Source organism: Microtus oregoni, unplaced genomic scaffold (genome assembly GCF_018167655.1).
Source record: "Microtus oregoni isolate MIOR12 unplaced genomic scaffold, Mior012 000006F_ref0000085, whole genome shotgun sequence".
Lineage (NCBI taxonomy): Eukaryota > Metazoa > Chordata > Mammalia > Rodentia > Cricetidae > Microtus > Microtus oregoni.
In genome coordinates, this window is record NW_024543065.1 from 14,420,743 (window position 1) to 14,441,915 (window position 21,173).

The 21,173-nt window shown below is 38.6% G+C and overlaps 1 protein-coding gene across 1 annotated transcript in view; it reads left to right on the forward strand.

The window, feature by feature from the left end:
* Nucleotides 1-3,379: 3,379 nt before the first annotated feature.
* The window catches only part of LOC121449229 (triadin-like), a 113,615-nt gene continuing 95,821 nt past the window's right edge, over nt 3,380-21,173 (forward strand). Inside the window, exon 1 of the mRNA XM_041653532.1 lies at nt 3,380-3,698. Within this exon, the coding sequence (XP_041509466.1) occupies nt 3,677-3,698 (22 nt within the window). The 5' untranslated portion in view covers nt 3,380-3,676. The remainder of the gene's footprint in view (nt 3,699-21,173) is intronic.

The following is a 21,173-nucleotide window of genomic DNA, read 5'->3' on the forward strand; positions in this document are numbered from 1 at the left end:
TTTAAGACTATTGCTTTTAAAAGCAAGGGAAACCAGTTCCAATGCCCTATTCATTGAATGTCCTGAAAACTGGTGAAAGACCTGGATAAATCCAGACCCCCGCCCCCCAGCAGGAAGAGAAGAATTAAAAATCTAGGATTAGCCGGTTCAGTGGCTGTGTTTCAGGAACTAGCTGAAGATAAAGTTAGATTGTAATCTTGAGAAACAGGGAGTCCCCCCCCCCCCCCCCCCCCCCCCCCGTGATTATCATTGTACTGTTTTAGGAACTAGCTGATTATGACCTTGGGAGTGGTCCTGAGAGGCAGGGAGTTGTCCCCTTGTGACCTTCACTGGATTTTCGGAATTTTCTACGACCCTTTTGGATTAGGTTTCTTCCCTTAAAAACTCCTTCTCCTGCTCCTGGTCACTCGGGGTCGAACTCTTCCCCTGAGTCGGTTATGAGTCTCGGCCCCAGTGCACTGGTTCCTGTCTCATCTCATCAATTAAAGCTTCCTGTGATTGCAGCAAGGACAGTCTCTCGTGAGTTACTGGGGTGGGGGGGGTCGTGTTATCCAGAGACTTGAGTGAGAGTCTCCCCAGCACTGGGGGTCTTTCACTGGGTTCTACACATTTGAAAGTGTTAGGGAGTTGGTTTCAGAGAGATTTTTCAGAGTCTACCTCTAATTCAAAGGCATGCTTTATGAAGCAGCTTTCAAAGTTGAAAGAATTCTGCTAACTTTCCAAAATGAGAAATACTGTAATTTTAAAATGCCCATTGAGTTATCATTTCATCTCACATATGGAAGTAAGAGTCTATTATCCTGCAAGCACATTGATTTACTAGAATAGCTTTGTGGGGGGTTGTTTATTTGCTGTTTTGATTTTCATCTTTCTCTTCTAGTGTCTAGTTGGTGACATGAAATTAAAAGTGAGATCTTTTTTTAAAATTATTTATTTATTATGTATACAATATTCTGTGTGTGTGTGTGTGTGTGTGTGTGTGTGTGTGTGTGTGTCTGTCTGCAGGCCAGAAGAGGCCACCAAACCTCATTACAGATTGTTGTGGGCCACCATGTGGTTGCTGGGAATTGAACTCAGGACCTTTGCAAGAGCAGGCAACACTCTTAACCACTGAGCCATCTCTCCAGCCCCCTAAAAGTGAGATCTTGAGTGTAGCATCAATCACTTGAAATTTAGTTCCCTCATCTTATTTCAACCTTTCATGGAACAAAAGTTAGAAACGGAGGTTTTTAGTCCCTTCTAAATTTTATTTAGGTCTTGGTCCTTGAAAGTGCATGTAGGCTGTACAGCATGCTTATTTCTTCAGTTAACTATTGTCAAGGACCATGAATGGACTGATCAATGGAGATGAAGTGTTACTTTTAAAACTGGCAGCCTTGTGTTGGTATCAAATGGATGTAGTAGGGGGAATGTCTTAGTTACTTTCCTATTGCTGTGAAGACACATCATGACTAAGGCAACCTATAAAAGAAAGTTTTTAATCAGGGCCTTGCTTTTGATTTCAGAGAATAAATAAAGTCCATAACCATCATGATAGGGAGCATGGCGGTAGGCAGGTCAGCATGATGCTGGAGAAGTAGCTGAAACTTACTTATTGGGGGGTGGGGAAGGGAGAAAGAGGGAGAGAGACAGAGAGACAGAGAGAGACAGAAACAGAGAGAGACAGAGAGACAGAGAGAGAGACAGAAACAGAGAGAGACAGAGAGAGAGACAGAAACAGAGAGAGACAGAGAGAGAGAGAGACAGAGAGAGAGAGAGAGAGAGAGAGAGAGAGAGAGAGAGCCCTTGCTGAAAACAGGTGTTTTGAGAACCTGCTCCCAGTAACAAGCCTTCTCCAATCCAACAAGGCCACACCCTCTAATCTTTTCCAAATAGTTCCACCAACTAGAAAACAAGCATTCAAATGTATGAGCATATGGGAGCTATTCTTGTTTAAATCGCCAGAGGGAGAGAACCACAGTGAGGGGATCTCTGCTCTCAGAATGCTCCTCTAGATAGACCACTTCTCCAAAGACTGCTGCATCCGTTTGTTATGCATATGGCTTTATTTGCAGTGATACACTCAACCTGAAAACAGTATTGTCTGTGACAAAGTCTTAGCTCTCAGGCAAGGCACTGGCACTATAATCAATGTCCAGTCCTAGCTGCTGGTCCTGTGTAGCATTATGAATCTACCAGGAAACATTCCCTCCTCTGTGAATGAACAGACTTATTTGTTTATTCAGCTGATGTCTGTGCAATTTCTGTTGTGCCAGGAATTGAGGCAGCCAATAAAGACAGCTGGTGACATGTGGGATGTCATTGTCTATGCAAATAGCTGTCACAGCACTCTTCTGAGCCCCACACTTTGAAACAGCAGATAGAGCTTTGCTTTGTGAACTATGAAGTTACCATACAAATTCAAGAGGTTCTGACAGTCAAAGGCACTGAGTTAAGGCTAAGAGATGAAACTGCACGCATTTATTAGGTTGAATATGAGAAGAAAATAAAAGATAAGGGAAGTCAGCCCTTGATTATTCTCAGACTGGTTAAAGTTTATGATTATCAATGCCCTTTGATTCTCCTTCCCCTTCCAGCCACGACTATTGAATATTTCTCTGCTCATTAACACCTGTCTAGGAGTGGGAAGGTGAAATGCTAATCAGGCAATTTAGCTAATTGTTAGCTGCTGCTAGGATGCAGTTTTTATTTTTATTTTTTTCTTCCCAGTTCAGATAGGGAAATGCTGAAATCTTTTTCTAAAATGTTAGCAGTGGATTACTCAACTTTATGCTACCTTCTCATTCTTTCATTGATGAGATAAATTAAAATATTTTGTGTTCAGTGAGGTATTAGAATAAAACCCAGAGACATTATGCTTCTCAATGTTCTATTTTAATGTTATATTACATACTTCTTATTGACTAATATTTAGAAAATATCAGATGCCTACAACATGACTAGCTTAGAATAGTGGTCAGGATTTAATAATTTCAGTTTTAAATGCAGCCCCATATAAATGCACTTGCTAAGAGGATTTGGAGCAACCAGAAACCAACTCAGAAGATTACTTAAGTCTGTCCTCCACTCTGCCTGTGGTAGACATTACATGACCCTCCCCTAACCAAATAAGGGAGAGGGGAATGTTCTGGGGATTAGGGGCACTAAGAATAAATCTGAGCTATCTCGGATAAGATTACTTTCAACTCTTTATTTCATGTTTTCTGACACAGACCCCTGTAATTAACTCAGAGACAGTGCGGGGGCTTAGACAGTATTTTCTAGATACTTTGGTGTCTTTTTCTTCTTTTGTTTATTTCCTTGTTTATTTATTTATTTATTTATTGCCTGTCTCTTTAGGGCTGGAGAGCCAGTGTGTGTGGTGTGTGTGTTCCTGTAGAGTGCCAAAAAAAAAAAAAGTGTTGAACAGTCCTAGGGAGATGAGGCTATTTTTGTTTGAAGCTGATACTTCTAGCTGAGCCACAAGTACTGCTTGGAAAGGGCTGAGGTTGTTTCCAGGGGGAGAACTCTGCAGAGAAGAGGCAAAGTTCAACAGGACCACGGAAAGCAGCTGAAAACAGCCAGGAAAAACAAGAGCCCTCGCCTTCGCCCTCTCCCAGAGTTCTCTAATCCTCCGGAATTCTGCAAAGTACCACTTGACTGGAACTTTTTCACCTGATTGATTTCTACCTCCACCATGACTGAGATCACCACAGAAGGTACTGTAGCTTGGGGCCATTATGCAAATTGACAGCCACTGGGACTCCCCCATGCTTCTGTTTAAAAGGTTGTCTTTAGGTAGTCTTCTTGTGTGAGACTACACCGGATCTGGGAAAGGAATTTGTGAGCGGAGAGGTTGCCAGATAATGTATGTTGGGCTAGTAAGAAGAGGTTTCTCTGGAGTTTTGCATGTGGAAAGTCTTCTCTTCTGTGCTCGAGGCCCCTCTGCATTCTCAGTTATCACTCACACCTCTATAAATAACCTCAGGTCTGAACATAATGGCTGAGTTCTTATCAAGCAAAAATTATAAGGCCTGTGAGGATGGAGATAATTAAAATCAAAATATTAGGTGTGGGGCTTCAATTTGGAAATATGATTCAGAGCACTTTTGCTTTATAGTATTTAAAACTCAGATTCTTAATTTTTTTCCATTTCCAGCTAGAGCACACACAGATTACTTAATTGTTTTCCATTTCTAGCTAGAGCACACACAGATTACTTTGTGTGCATCTCAGATAAAAGTGTTCTGAAGGTTTCAATCCATTCTGCTTTTGATAGGTGCTCATAGACAAAGTTAGAAATCTCAAAAGTCAGCTCAGCCCAACTTTAAAAACAAAGCCTTTAATTCTTAGAATTCTAGTTATTTCACAAACTCTGTTCTTTTTTCTCTACAAATAGTGAATTCTATATTTATATTAAAATAAGTATTTCAATCCTTATAATAAAGTTATACATAGACCACAAGTATGAATGTAATTTTTATCATATAATCATGCTAGTAAAACAATTTAGATCAACACACACACACGCTAATAAAGAAATCCTTTAAATATAGCATAATATGGTCTAGTTGAGGTAAAACATTGAATGGTAGGCCTTCAATTTTCTCTGACAGCTGTAAAAAAAAAAAAAAAAACAAGGCAGGTGACACTGTTGGGCCCTAAAGCCCCACCAAGGAGGAGGTCGCCCAAGAGACACTCACAGCATGGTTGATGCAATAGCAAGAGGAATTTTTATTCTGCCACGACAGAGGTCCCTCAGCCTCGAGAGGAGAAGGACACTTGCTTTGTCTATTACAAGCTCTTTTAAAGGAAAAAAAAAAAAAACACAAAATCAGGGAGGGGGTAGTACAGAATCAAAGGGAAAGTCCAAAAATCATTTGTCAACTATTTTGATTAGTTCATACAATAGTCAGCTAACTCTACTTGAACAATGTTATGGCAGTTACAAGGAGGAACACCTGCAGGAAGTTTCATCCCAGTTCCAGGGTCCGGGTCTATTGAAGAAAGACTACAATGGGGATGGAAAGTACTCAAAGCTCCCGTGCACGCGTGGTTGGTTACCAGGGTCCTGGTTCCCAGGAAGGGGGGTGCAGTAGTGCTAAGGTGCCTCAAAGTCTTCCAACACTTTTGACAATTCCCAAGATAAATGCCATTTTCTTTTTAACCAGCTGTAAAATAGAAATCCGTGAATTTTGTCTCTTGGGTGAGTGGAAATCTATGTATCAAAAGTAATTTTCTCTGCAGATTTAGGTAATATCTGTGATTTCATAAAAGTACTCTTCTTTTATCACCTATAGAGATTATCTGGCACCCCAAAGAAATAGCAATCATTACTGAGGGGTCTCCACTTACAGGTTTTTTGTTGTTGCTCTTGTTGTTTAGAATTATATGCATATTTCCTTTCTGAGACCTCATGTAGTTCAACGAGGTAGCATCTCAGTTTCTATTTCACAAAAAGGAAACTGTTACTCAGAGATTCCATGACTTGCTTGTTACCAAACCAAGGTCTGGTATCAGACCCTTGATGCCTGCTTGTGTTTTTTCTTTTCCGTTAAAGGGTATCAGATTTACTGTTTGCCAGTTTTAGTTTAGAATATGTTAGCTGAATATAAATAGTAATTTTTTCTGTTCTTGAACATTCTGTGTCATTTATGTTGGTCTTTAAGAGATTGCTCTATATAATGTCTTGCTTATTCCTGCACAAGTGATTAGGAAACCACAGAGCATCCCTAACAGCTTCTACCCAGAGCTTGCGCTGTTCCTGATTCCACACATCAGCTGACCAATGATGTTCCCTGATTATAGAACACACTCTATACACATTTGCATTTGATCCCTATCACTTTCCATAAGAGAATAGTTGTTTTGAAAGAGAGTTATTATTTGTAACTGTACGGAGTTTAAAGACATTGTGAAGCACCTCTGGTAAAAGCAGCTGAGCAAGCTGAATATGAGCACAGAGTGTAATTTCTAGATAGCTTTCTGGAGAGTGCTCATTTCCCATGGTCTGGTCTTCACAGCTGACAGGGTCTGTATCATTTGGTCATCAGTGATGTACCTTTTTCTTTTCCAAAATGATGTTTATTTCTCAGGAGAAACTTAGACTGCCTTCATACCATAGTCATGCTTTATGGTTTTCCAAAGGATTTTATGCTTTTCATTTTACCTCATGATTCCACTCTTTGTTTCTTATCTACAACAACTTATTTGTTTATTTATATTTAACTAAGAAAACACTTTGTAAAAGTCTTGTTTCCGGTTGTTCTCTCAAACGTGATTTGTCTTTTCTTTCATGTACTATATTTCCCTTACAACTGTTCATGGGCTAATGACTGAGGTATAAGCACTGCCTTAGTAGTTCCATATATTTATCCTTTACCCTTTCTACTCACTGAATATGAAAAGCATGCATTCTGTAGATCAACATCAAATAAGACCTAGGGTAGTTCCTTGGAAGTTTGCTGTCACATTAATTCTATGTCTCTTCTTAATTAAGGAAGTTCACAGATTGGTGCATGCCGTATCCAACTCTAGTGCATGCCACGTTTACCACCCTTACAAAATCTTGCACATGTATTTTTTTTCTATTGATGTTACAAGTTGGGGAAGTTCATCCGATGGAAGAAAAGAGATCATGCACCATATACAACAGTGTTTCAGCACTAGATGAAATAGAACTCAAAAGTTGAACCCCAAAGGATTTCAGAAAAACATTCTTTTTTTCTAGCCACAATTGTTATCTTCTTTTTTAATTGTTGCTGCCTTAGTGTTAGAGCTATCCTAGTCAGCAACTACAACTTCACTGCTACGAGCAGTAGTTCTGTACCACAAGAAACACTGCCTGAGGAAGTGCTGTTTCCCTCTTTCAGGGCTACTGTTGGACCCTAGAGTCCAATCACTGAGGAGGAGTCACCCCAAGAGACCATCTCTCATACCACCGCTGATGTAAAAGCATGAGGATTTTATTAATTCTGTCATGACAGGGTCTTTCAGCATTAGAGGCCAGAAAGACCCAGAATAGCTGGTACAGGTTACTTTTAAAGCAATAAGCCACAAAAGGAAGGAGGGTGTCTAGGGTTGTTCTTTAACTATTATGATTGGCTTATTCAAAAGGGCTTTTACCAATAACTGGCTGGAGAGTGGTTGCCAGATCAGATGAGGTAAGGGAAAGCATCTGAGGGTCACTTTGCCCCTTTCCCAGGGCCTGAGTCAAAACATCAGTAACTGAGACAACACCTAAGGGTTACCTTGCCCCTATTCAGGGAGATGGAAGGTTCCCAACGTCTCAGTTCTTGCCTGTGTAGCTGTTAGGGCCTTGGTTCCCAATGGGGAGGGGAGGACTACCGCCGAGACTGAGAGGGCTCAGTATTGTCCTCAGAATTGTCTTAAAGTTTTACACTACAAAGGAAACTCATCTAAATCTCTGTTCCTCTAAAGAACTCAAGATTCAAAGGTTAAAGTAGAAACCTGCCCCCCAGAAAGGCTGGATAGCAAGCAACTCACCTAGCTCACTTCTTCCTGTCTCCCAAGCAGCTCTAGTACTGCTCCTTGCCCCTCCTTAAAAACCCTTCTCCACCTGGCTCCTCCCTACAACTTCTTGACAGCTAGTTGCTGACTCAGCCTCCAGACTGCACGTGAATTTTATTGAATCAAACAGGTATTTGCATCATTAAACAAATGTTCCAGAACATAAAAGTAGCACATCTTAAAATAATATTCTGCAACACGAGATAAAAAAAATAATTACAATGGCAATGATGATATCATTATCTCTTTTCTTTGTTTTCTGAGACAGGGTTTCTCAGTGTAGCCTTGGCTGTCCTGGCACTAGCTCTCTAGACTAGACTGGCCTTGAACTCATAGAGATTTACTTGTTTCTGCCTCCCGAGTTCTGAGATTAAAGACGTGGGACACCACTGGCTGGAACTATTACTATTATCAACATAGCTCAATATGTTCTGAAGAATTAAGATATCAGACCGGTCAAATGCTCATTTAACCCTCCCAGCATCCAGAGGGAGTAGTATTTATTGCTATTTATAAAGTATGATGCTAAAGTTTATGGGGTTAATAAATGTGCTTGGATGGAGTAGGTTCTAGCTTGGATTCAGGCTGAAGTGGATCTGCCCACTCAGTGTGTCAGACACAGAGCCAGTTTGACAGTGGGTGCTCATTGGGAGCTTACATTAGGAACACAGTATCACTGAGCAGGTGAGATGATGCCCAGACTGGAGCAGAATCAACCAGTACTCAAGTTAGAGACTTGAAACAGTACTCCCTCAACTTGCAGGAACCCAGAGATTCCCAGGCAAGTCGCTGCCCCCCTGTGTGATCCACATGAGTTCGTTTTAAGATGACTACTGAAAATCTAGTACTTTCAGAGAGATAGTGGGAAACTTAGAGATATCTGATCAAGCTGTATAAATAGAAATTGGATTTTTGTCCCTCATCCTACACTTAAAGACAACAGAAAAACAGAAAGATAAATGTCTAAAAGACAGGAAAAAGCTGATAGTAGGACAACCAGAGCTACACAGTGAAACAGTGAAACTCTGTCTCAAAAACAAAAAATAAAAAAATAAAAGAAAAAGAAAAGTAAATAAGAAAGAAAAAAAGAAAGGAAAAAAGAAAGAAAAAGACTAGGAAGATAGGAAGAAGGAGAAAAAAGAAGAATAAAAAAAACAGCCTCAACTATAGCATAAGTAGAAGAATGAGGATGACTTATAATTGAGGCCAATATGTACCCCCATAGTACAAACAAATAGAAAGTGATATTAAGGCGAGCAATACATTAAAACAAGGAGCAACCTATTACTACAGATGGCCTTACTGAACTATGAATCAGGCAATCTAAAAAAAACCTGCTGATGAAATTATTGGCTATTTGACAAACTAGCTATTAGATGAATCCAGGGAACTGCCCTTCTGTGCCAAATGAGATGAGCACAGAGGGGTTATGATTTTAAGCTATTATTATTTGGAGATACAGTATAAATTATATGTGAATAATGTGATATGGTATTTGTAGTTCCAAACAATATCCCATGAGGCAAAGTACTCAAGATCTGCATGTGTTAAAATAGAATTTGTGTCGAGTGATCTATCGAAAGGAATTTATCTTGAATGTTCAAATTCTGTGAACACTTGGTTATTTATAAAATAAAGAATTTATAAGAAGAGTTAATATGTTTAATAATGTAATTTTTTAATAAATCTTTACTTTCTCTTCTAAGAAAACAGAAGCGGACGAGGTTCAACAAACTGAAACTACTTTGTTGGAACAGTGAAGGGCCCAAACTTCTCCAAAGGGATGAATGTTGAATGCATTTAGATGGGCTGGGGGACATCTATTTATACATAGCTAGCTACCAGGAAATTGCAGCTATTTTCGGTGACTTGACCAACAGCAGGAGAGGCTGTTTGTGATACCCAGGTGTATTGTTTCTGTAGCTGGAGTAGACTGCAGAGCTAAGCTATTCCTTTATTTTAATGATGAAAGCTTGACTCATAGCTTAGACTTGTTCCTAACTAGCTCGTATACCTTAAATTGACCCATATTTTTAAATCTACATTCTTTTACAGGCTCTCATACCTTTACTTTGTAATGCCCATGCTGCTTGCTCTGCATCCAGAGACTCTGCCCCTTTTCTTATGACTAGGACCTATTATTGCTCAATAAAGCTTGGTTCAATTTCTAATGGCTTAAGGCCATTTACCCAACATCCCTTAAAATGGGAGGTCAGTGAATACACTGGCCACCAAATTTAAAGTCAAAATTACTCTTTTGATTGATTATTCTGTTGTTGTTATTCGAAACCAAATATTACTGTATTAGACACAGGGCTTGAAAAACACTTTGTTTTTTTCTCTTTTTTTTTTCTTTTTGGTTTTTTGAGACAGGGTTTCTCCATAGCTTTGGAGCCTGTCCTGGCAACTAGCTCTTGTAGACTAAGTTAGCATTAAACTCACAGAAATCTGCCTGCCTCTACCTCCCAAGTGCTTGGATTAAAAGTCTGCAGCACCACCAACAGCAGAAGAGGAAATAATAATTTAACTATATCCATTATTATATGATTATCTGGTGGCTAGCATCATCTCATTTATCAAAATCATAAGTGTGATTAATTACAGACATTAATTAGCAAAAGTTATCTTTTAATGTGTTTTGTGGAACAACCTGAGCAACAGTGTGATATAAGAAAATCTTCCTAAAAGGTGCCATACAGTGGACCCTTCTAAAACCAAAACCAACCAAACAGAAAAAATCATAAGTAGGAAGCTCTTGAATGGAAATCTTTTAACCGTAACGAAACAAAAAAAGGACAGTAATCATATATGATGGGTCTCAAACCTGGCACAAACGTTTCACTGAGATGTCCATTAACATATCAAAGCAGACCTAGCAACCAAATTCTCCCTGTATTCCTTAATCTCTGCCTGTGACAGGGCCTTGCTGGCTGGCATTTCCTGCCCCCTATGCAAAACTTTTCCTGCACAGAGACTGGGCTGCCCTTCCCTATATAATGCAACCATTTTGTTCCTTTGGCCTTTTGTCTGTTCTCTACACGCCTGGCTTCTTGGTTTTGAGTTCCCCTTCTGTCCCCTCTCTCCTTACACACGGCTCAGTGTCATGTCCACTCTGGACTCTCCTAGATGTCCTTGCCTCTGGCTATGTTCTCCCTTTTATCTACAGTAAACTTTCTCTTCCATCATAACTAGGAGTAGTCATGGTCTTTCATTTTTATTTCCTTTTTATTCATTCACCATAAACCCAATCTAGCTAACTAGTTGGCAAATTTTGTTTAAGCTTTTTTTAACCGAACAAAACACCTATTATACAAATTGCAAAATCTTTGGTAAAAGTAAGCAGAACACCTGTCTTTGTAGCACATCTAAAGCTGGGCCCAATAAGAAGGGTATCTAACTGTTAACAGGAATACCTTCCCTTGTAAGCTTACAGTTTCTTTGGAAACTATGCTGTCAGCTTAACTACTTCTTGTTTGGTTTTGATCATTATTGTGGTCATAGTTTCAAAATTATGCCCCCTTTACAATGAATTGAGGCTATTTTGGTTGGTACTGAAATAAAGGTCTTAGACATCCTTAGAGACTTGAAGTGTCCAATGTTGTTAATATCAATGCTTAATCAGTTAAAAGTATTTAATATTACAAAAACATAAGGCAGCAGATAAGCAAGTTTAAAATAGTCTGTCAGGGGTTCTCAACCTTACTAATGCTATAACCCTTTAAGTTCCCCATGTTGCGTGACCCCAACCATAGAATTATTTTGTTGCTACTTCATAACTGTAATCGTGCTTCTGCTAGGATTTGTAATGTAAATATGCAGAATATTCACGGGCTGCGAACCTCTGGGCTATGTTGCCTCGTGGGTTAGATATGTCAATTTGAAAGGAGGATGCTTAGATGGATATCATTTTTCAGTTGCTTTAGTGTTGTTCATAACTCTACTTAGAGTTTAAAGGTAGCATTAAAGAATTATCATTTTCTTTTTTCAGGGGGATAAATGAATAAAAAATGCATATTGCCTGATGTAACACATTTTAAAAGAACATTTTAGAGAAAAACCTTTATCTGGCTACTATACACTGATATCACAGAAACAATCTGAAGTTTGAATTTGGGCCCTGACTTCAAGTACTAGGAGGATCCATCAAAGCTGAGTTGATTTTGCTCTTCCTGGTTGCAGCTTGCTTTGGTTGCTATAATTGACATTCAGTTTCTGATAGGAAGGGCTTCGTTGCATCGCCCCAAGTGAGGGTTAAGCAGAGATAGGTGAAGTCACTGGTCCAGAAAGATAGCAATTTCCATCTTCAAAGGAAACTAAGATGAGTTTCTTGGCAAGTGCTTGATGAATGAATTCCTGTCCCCAGGATCTGAGCTGTTCTTGGTAAACATGAAACATCTCATTTCTGTGCCTGAGGTCAAGCTTCCAAAGACACAGAGCTTAGAGTTTTGAAAGACTCTTTGGTATGTAAATGACCTGTTTCCTCATAAACCGCAGAGCCCATTCACAATGTACTTTAAATATTACATTTACATCCATAGAGACTATAAATACCAAGGCTGTTAAATACTGACTTATTATCCGTTGTTACAGGCTCTGGTGAAGATACAATCTTTTAATTCATGAGAACAATGACAATTTGCATCTGGCAAACTGCTCTTTGTGGGAGAAATATGCTTTTATTCAGACAGCACTAGGCTTGAACCCCCCCCCCCCCCCCTTGATAAATCTGGCTTGGGTGCTTCTACACAGCAGCCTTTCCCTCTCTCTGGCATTTATTAATATAATGTGGAGAAAAATCCAAGAAAGGGCAAATATCTTCATATTTGAAACTTCATTTAACTAATGTCAAGGGTTTAGGTAAATTTATGGACAGTACTTTTTTTTTTTTTTTTGCCAAGTCTTCCCGGAAGTTATTGTTGCCTTAAAAATAAAAGCATCTTGTCCTTAGGGAGCATTTTGTTGGAGGTTAGACATATGATATGATGTGGAGGGGAGAGTCACATATAGAGTAGAACGTTGGCATTCATCATTATGGCTAATACTTTTGAAAGGATTCTTACTTAGCAAACACAATTGGCTGGGGCAACAGGAGTACATTACATCATCTGTAAGTGACTGGAGCTGGTGAACTGCCAATCTTGTGAATTTTTAGAACTACAAAGTGTTCAATGATACAACAAAACTTTAGACTCCACCGCATTATTAACGTGGATCCAACATTATAAAGTAGTATTTCATATCGCAGACTCATTTGCATACCAAATCTTAGTATCTTTTATTTTTCCCGGCTGAAAGCCAGGCAATGACTTAGTAACAGGGACAGAACTATGATTAATAAAAGGTCTTTGCTAATACACAACAACCTGAAATGAAAGCAAAAACTAGCAAAGCTAATGTTGAAAATGACAAAATGAGACTGGACAGCTTTGGAAACTTATGATCCAAATTTGGAAGAACTAATGTTGTGATTGTGTTGAATAATGTAGCTGTTCTAAAGTCAGGACACACATATCATAGTTCCGTGACACTTAGGGGCCGAGTAAAGGATGGTCTCTTCTGGACATTCATCATTTGCCTTGCTAAGAATGTTGCTAGAATGGTGAAATAGTTGACTGACCAAAGAGTAAATAAATCAAGAGCAGCTTTGATCCAAACAGAAGTGGGGGGAAAAGAGGCTGAAGTCAGATGAAACTCAGCCGCTGTGGGATGAAATGCTGAGATACATAAGGTCTAGAGTTAACCTGGCTAAGAGACCAATGAAGTACTATGTAATTGCTGCCATTCTGGGGGTCTCAGATTCCTCATTTATTTTCACTAGTTCTTTATTATGATCTCCATTTCCTCATTTTTGTCCATCTGAGTCTTCTGTCATTTTTCATACCTGTATTGTCATTAAAGCTATGTACAGGAACTACTTTAAGCTTAGTGGGTAAGTGTGCAGCTCCATCCATACCCAGTTCATGAAGAGATAATAAAATGAACTTACACCTTCAGACATAGAACCCCTAAATTAGTTTCTTTAACAGAACACTGAACTGCTGAAAATCAACTAACAAAAGACAATGGTTGATGTTGTAATGTTAGGACAACTCCTGCTTCGAGCCAGTACTTTTGTTTAAATGTTCCCTAAAGACAGTGGACCCTGTATTGAAAATGGCAATATGATTTCCCGGAGGCTTAGGAAAGACAATTATAGAATGAAGAGCCAGCGATCAGGGAAGGCTCAGGAAATGTGAGCAGAGAGTAGAATAAATTAATAGACTAAATCAATCAGTGTAGAACTTTTAGAAACTGTCTTTGTTCTGGCTGTGGATTATACTTGACGTAATACTTCTGACACTTATCAGAAATTCAGCTAAGTCTCGAACCAAGTATATTGTGTTAATCATTTCTGGGTTGTTTTGCTATGTTAGCAAAGTAACTCATATTGAGCTACTTGGTTTCTCTCCAGTCCCTCCAGATGGTTAATGCCTTGTAGTATTATCCAAACACTCACCCTGTAGAGTTTTTTGCTCTTGAGTGAGATGGATTCTCTATGCCCCAGTGCTTTAGAACATAGTATTTTAATGCCCTATCACTCTGTCATTTGCTTATACGTAGATAAGAACAAAGCTCCTGACATTGGAAAGACATTTAATCACCCAGACACTTATTTGTGTACTTCAATTACATTTGATAGTTCCTATTTTAAATCTGGAGAGAAATTGTTACATTCCAAAGGATGCATATGAATGGCTTCTAAGATCGTGTAAAATGTTAAAGTCCCCACAGGAAATACAGGAGAGATGATAAGCTAAAAAATGTGAAGTAGAATCCCCAATTTCTCATCATTCAAGTTAAAAAAATATACAACAATGTATACATTTGCACACGTGAAAGAATTAGGAAATGAATCAATATATAACTTGTTGTCAGACTTGACGATTAAAAACATCCAAAAAACAAAGAAAATTAGCCTACAAACCACAATCCCAGAGAATTTAGACAACAATGGGGATGCTAAAAGAGACTTACATAGATCAAATTCTACATGGGAAGTAGAGAAAGATCTGAGTAAATTGGGAGCATGGGGACCTTAAGGGAGGGTGGAAGGGCAGAGGGGAGAGGCAGGGAAGGGAGGAGAGAAAAATGTAGAGCTCAATAAAAATCAATTTAGAAAAAAAGAAAAATCCAAAAAACAAGATAAAACCCAAGTACTCAGATCAGGACCAGGGCCTGTACAAAAGGGAAGAATCTTACTTAAAACTTGATGTTTTTAGATGGAAAGATATAAATATAAATAAAAGAAATCAAAAAAGATTTAATGTCATCCCCAAATCCTAGACATTCTAAGAAAATACATTTAATTATGAGCTGAAATTTCTCATTGAATTACTATCGCGGTCACGAGTTTTATTTACAGCTAAAGGAGATACACTTTCTTTGACAGCTGAAGTAAGAGCATCTGTCCTAAGATATTCTGTCAAAGTTTCAGGATAAATACTGAGTCATAAACTTCACCATGAATTTGATTCCACAAAAATCCTTTTAAAGCAGTGATTCTCAACCTTTCAAATGTTGTGACCATTTAAAATAATTTCTTATGTGTGGTGCCCCCAAACCATAAAATTATTTTTCTGTTGTTACATCATAACTGTAATTTTGTTACTGTTGTGAATCATAATGCAAATATTTGTGGTTTCAGAAAGTCATAGGCAAGCCCTGTGAAAGGGTCATTCCATTTACAGATTGAGAACCACTGTTTTAAAGGAATGCGAAAGTACAGTATAGCCGTTAAGAAGAACATAATGTAAATATAGTTGCTAATAGCTTTCAGGAAACTTGGATCAAACTACTTAACTATGAAAACTGCAAGTTTTACTTCTTTCATTTTGTTTTTAGGTCATTCCAAAAGATTGGAATGTTGGGAATCTTACATAATATTATCAAAATCAAAGTTATTTTGCCAAGTACAAACATCTAATTCAAAGAATAGACAATTATTTGAAGTAGAATAAAGTTTTTCTTGAAATATAAATTATTTGTTGCCTTGATCTGCTATTGAAAATTCTATAGGAAGAAAAAACAGAAAATGCTAATCTTAAAGAAAGAAAGACAGGCAAAGAGATTCCCAGGCTAAAGGGAATGACACATTTTTTTTCCCTTGTGAAAAATCAGTGAAAGGTGATGACTTACCTTGTGTGCCCTTGAGCTAATGAGTGGAGTAGTGATAGCATAATTTGGAGAGACGCACATGTGGAAACAACTCTGTTGGGTAAACTGGAAGACAGCTCTATACAGGATTGTCAGCTATAGCTTTCTAGATGGTGACTAACACAACTGAGGGTGGATTACCTTTGGTTATGGTCTCCTATTGTACCCCGCTCAACTCTGAGAAGGTCTGGTGTTTCCTTGATCCATTGAAATGCAATCACTATAAGGATTGCATAGCAAAGCATGAAATTTATCTAAGTTAGACTTTAGGTGGCACCTTGTTAAAACTTATAATGGACTAACACTCAAGGATAAAAGAATTACAAAATGGTGGTGATTGTTGATAAGTATTTCCCACTTGGTTGTGAAGAAAAAGAAAAAGAACCTTTTTTTTTTTTTTTTTTGTCCCCTTTTGGTGCTTGTAGCACATTCTAAAGACATTTTCGATGCCGGCAGGTGAGAGCAAAGGTTACATACATCAGTGGATTTATCATTAGAAAGTCTTGATCTGTCACAGTTTGTGTTTGGTCCAAAGACAGCTTTGAAGAAATAGAGTTTATTCTTGGTTTCACATTACTACGATGGGCTATTTGGAGGCCACTACACTGCCTATTGGGAAAGGCAGGGAGGAGCAGTGGTTTATGTTGATGATCACGGGGTTTCTGACATCTCTGAGTCTTCCGTGATGCCTTCAAAAGCTTATGTCCTTTTTAATACTTCACTGGGACTGTGCACAACTGCTGTAGCCACATAAGGCAAGTAGGTTATGCTCAAGTTATCATTTCAAATGCTCAGCAGTTCATCTCTTACTATTAAGGATAGCTGCTGATGGCTCTGTAGAGGAATTCTGGAACACTGGGAGATGGGTTAGGAGCGCCAGATCATTCAGCTTAGTGCTGTGTAAAAACAATATCCTGACAACATGTAACAAATTGTCCAGTAAGCACCCTTAACAGGTGTCACTTACTATATTACTTTCAAACCATGGTGACCTTCATTTTCCAAAGTTTTGCCATAGTATTTTCTCATTTCTAGTGAGCTGTGTACACTGTGAAACCTCTAAAATGACTCAATGCTGATAGGAAAGCGTGTGTTCAGATTTCTTGCACTTTCCCACAGTAGGTCACTGTAGAGAGAGTAGCATGTCTAGCGAAGCCTAGAAACTAGACAGAGGATTCCTTTCAGCTTCTTTCTTCCTTCTTCTTTTGACCTCTTCTCACTAACTACAGTTGTTATGATTTATGGCTCCAGTGACCCTTGGTGACTCCCAAGGCTGGTGGGACGGGACTATGCTGTGGGTAAGGGACAGACAGACATAAGTCATGCAGAAAGAACTTGGGTATGGAGAGTTCATTTTGTGGGTGTTGAGAGGGTGGGGGGAAAGGGATGGGGGGCAGAGAGAGAGAAAAAGAAATAGAGGGTCAGAGAGAGACAGGGAAGAGGAGAGACAAGATGGGAGGAGGGAGGCAGCGAGATGCCTCTTCAGAAGAAGGGAGGGAGGAAGAGGGCCAAGAAGAGCTTGCCTTGTCAGGAAGGGGGAGAGATTGAGAGTGCAGAGCTTGTCTCTTAAAGGGACAGGCTACTCAGGTAATAATGCAGTCTAACATAATTATAATCACAACAGCAGTGATTTCTTTGGGAATGACAGGAAAAATATTTTTCTGTGGGCTTTGCCTGCTCAGTGAACTAAATGTTCATTATAAAATGAAGGAAACATAATTATTTTTTCCTTTCACATCTACATTAAAATCTTAAAGATAATAAAGGGTGCCTCTCATAAGTTCAGAGCTGAAAGAAATATTACTAGTATAGCTATATTTATTTCTTAATTTAAATTAAATATATTTTAAAGTTATGTACAGCCTGCAACACCCATATTAATTGTATAAAAAAGAAGTATTTAAATGCATGTATAACTGCTATTTCAGTCAATCTAAGAGTGTGTATCTCATTGTTTATCATTTTGGCACGGTGAAAATATTCAAAATCCTATTTTAATTAGTTTCTGAATGATAGAGACACTGAATTTTACATTAATCAAGTATGGTTATATATTACTCACTAAGCAATGTTGAGGCTGACATCCACACAGCCAGTAGCTCTGTCACAAAGCTATTTCTAGCACCTCTGAAATTGTATCCTTAGGTGTCTGAACACACATTGGCTCTCACCTTGGTGACACTTAGAAACCCGGGCTCTCTTTCTTTAATCCTCTCTTCATTCAAGGCTGGAAGTCGGAGTCAAATCCTTTGTGTGGAGCCGTAGTTAGTGTCACTCTCCTTGCTGATCAGCGTTCTACTGTATAAAGTTCATAATCCACCCATTGAGTGTGCATTTCAGGTGGCTATAACAGTTATCATGAACAATACTATTCTCTCCTTTTATATTTTTAGTTTCCCTGGATTCTTTCGTCAATATATATTTCTTTCATGGCAGTATGTCCTGAGATAAAAAGGTGCATTCAGCAGAAAAAAAATGACACTTTGCTCAATCAAGTCAGGTAGCCTGCCTACTGTCATTTAAATCTTATTGAAAAACACCAAAAATGGGGTGATTTAAGTGCTATCCACAAGAAGGCAGGGGAAAAAATAACCTAGTTCCATGGTATATACAAAAGTAGATGTTTGGAGAATCATGAAGAGAACAATATAATCTGAAGAAATTCTCAGAGAAAAAGAATCCTTTCTCATAACAATTTATCACAGAGACTTTGTAGACAGCAACGCAGTAATTGAAATGTAGAAGAAGGCAGAAAATAATAGCATTCAACAAACATTTAATGGTAGCCATGTTTATTATGGCCCAGCATTGTCCATGAAGTTGGGTTACTAACAGTGAAGGAAAATTCAGGGCCTTCCTGCTGCTTTTGGAACACACCCGTCTAAGGGTGAGAACATTCATTCTCACTGGCTTCTGCACCTGCTACCCTTCCTCGCCGATGACTGCAGCCACACATTCCCATGCTGTATTTCTTTGTCTTCACCTCTTATTCTTGATTTACCCACTAATTTTGAACAAGACTCATCGCTACTTACTTTGATTACGATATGGCCTTTGTTCACAGTCAAGGAACACTTACTCCGTTCACCACCACTCCTCTTGCTTTACGTCTCTGCTTCCAATTGCCAACCATTCAGAAGCTTTAGTCTGTGTTTTGGGTCACTTTTTAGTTTTAAATTTCGAAACAATTATCCTGTTTCTATGTTAAAGTAGGTTTCTTTGGGGCAAAATGGCCAACTGTGACTCATTGAGGAAGGGAGGCAAAAATGAGACATTATTATAAATTCAAATCACTTTTAAAAATATAAAAATAAATCAGACTGTGAAAAAACAGTGATGTGCCTAAAGATGAGAGTTTTTTGTGGTGGGACATTTAACTTATATTAAATTTTAAGAATGTGTGTATAACTTATGGTATAATAAAGCCATAAAGATATCACAAGTGAACTGTAATCTTCTTGATTAGAGATTCAAAGCATAACATCCAGGACAGCAATACCAGCAGCAATTACAGGAAGTAGGAACTTCATAGAAAAGTAAATTTATTTGACTCCAAATCAGCTGGTTCTAGGTGTGTGGATAAAGCCAAATGCAGTTGGAAGACATTTCAATAATAACTATATTAGTCCTGAATACACACAGAATAGTTTCCTTGTCATTACCGCCTTTAAAATAAGATAGCAAACATTTGCCTTGCATTTATACTTCATTAGGCAAAAGCAACTGATATATAATGAATTATATGGATGACATTTGCATGCTGAATGCCAACATTATGCCCTGTGCATCATCGATTTTGCTATACACAAAGTAGCTGGACAGGGTGGTTCTGGAACCAATTCCTACTGATAAGGAGAGGTAAGTATATTTTCAGTAAGCATTAAAATATTGCTTGTAGTATAGAAGCTTAAAATTCACATACAAAATTAATGAAAATGTTTACAATGAGTTATCATTATTTACAATAATGATTCTTTTCTTGAGTAGTGGGAATCTGAAGATAATCAATATGAGGTGTTAAATCAAAGATTGTCCCACAAGAGGACTAAGCAATACAACTGGAATCAGGGGCTGTCACTGCCTTTTTTATTGGACTTCGGGACCCTACTCTTCATACTGGGTTTCGTTGCCAGCCTAAATACATGGAAAAGTGCTTAGACTTACTGCAACTTGATATGCCATGTTTTGGTGGTACTCATTAGAAATCTCCCCTTTCCTAATCAGAAACAGAAGAGGAGTGGATTGAGAGTTGGGGGACAGAGGGTTGGGGTTGGCAGAGAGCCTGAGGGGAGAGAAGGGAGGAAAACTGCTACAGGGATGTAAAACAAACAAACAAATAACTAAAAACAAACAAACAAACAATGAAACAACAAAAACAAAGATTGCTATAATTATATTTTTTGGAAAAGGGGAAGGTACATGAAACCTGGTCTCAGCTACTTGTCTCCAGACCCCAAGTGGGCACACAAACACCCGAGCCCAGAAATACCATTGAAATGCTCCATAGCTGGAGTTTGTGCTGGCAGTATTGCCTAGGAAGCTACCTTTTTTAAAAAAAGGCATTTTTTTTTTTTTTCCTGTTACCAGTGAATTAGGAAAACCTCCCTTAAGGGAGCTGCAGCACGCTGCCAGCTGAAAAATAAAATGAGGCTAAACTTTGTTTTTCTGAGTCTAGATTCTTTTCAAGCTTTTTTAGGTTTTACGTGGATTTAGTCCACCACGTTAGCATGTCAAATGTAGTGGGAGAGAGTCGCTTGTTGGTTTCTGGCTGCCCAGCTAGCTTAGAACTGAAATAATCACACAAAAACTGTATTAATTAAATCACTGCTTTACCCATTAGCTCTAGCTTCTTATTGGATAACTCTTTCGTATTAATTTAACCCATTTCTATTAATCTGTGTATTTCCACGAGGCAGTGGCTTACAGGCGAAATTTTGGCATGTCTGACTCTGGCGCCGGCTCCATGGCATTTCTCTGACTCCACCCTTCTTTCTCCCAGCATTCAGCCTAGCTTTCCCCACCTAGTTCTGTTCTTCCCTGCCATAGGCTCAAAGCAGTTCTTTATTCATTAACCAATAAAAGCAACACACAGACAGAAGGACCTCCCACACCACTCATTCAGCCACCAAAGACTTTGGTAGAGCAAGAGATCAGGAACAAAAGGGAATAAGAAACTCTAGAAAGTTCTCTCTGTATGCTTTAGACTTATTAGTAGTGGTAAGAAACTAATACACTACTTAAATTTCATTCAAGTAAACCTGTATAGGTAAAATATGTGGTATATGAATCTTCCTTCAGCTAGCATGCTGAGAAAATGGACACTTAAGAGCAGTCCTCTTTTCAAGACTATAGGGTTCATCATTGGATAGTTAATGATAAAGTCTCGATGAATTAGGTTGATTCAGCAGAAATGTAGGCCTATTCTTTTTCTTCCAAGACATGGGATTATTCAGTAAATTACTTTGCATGGC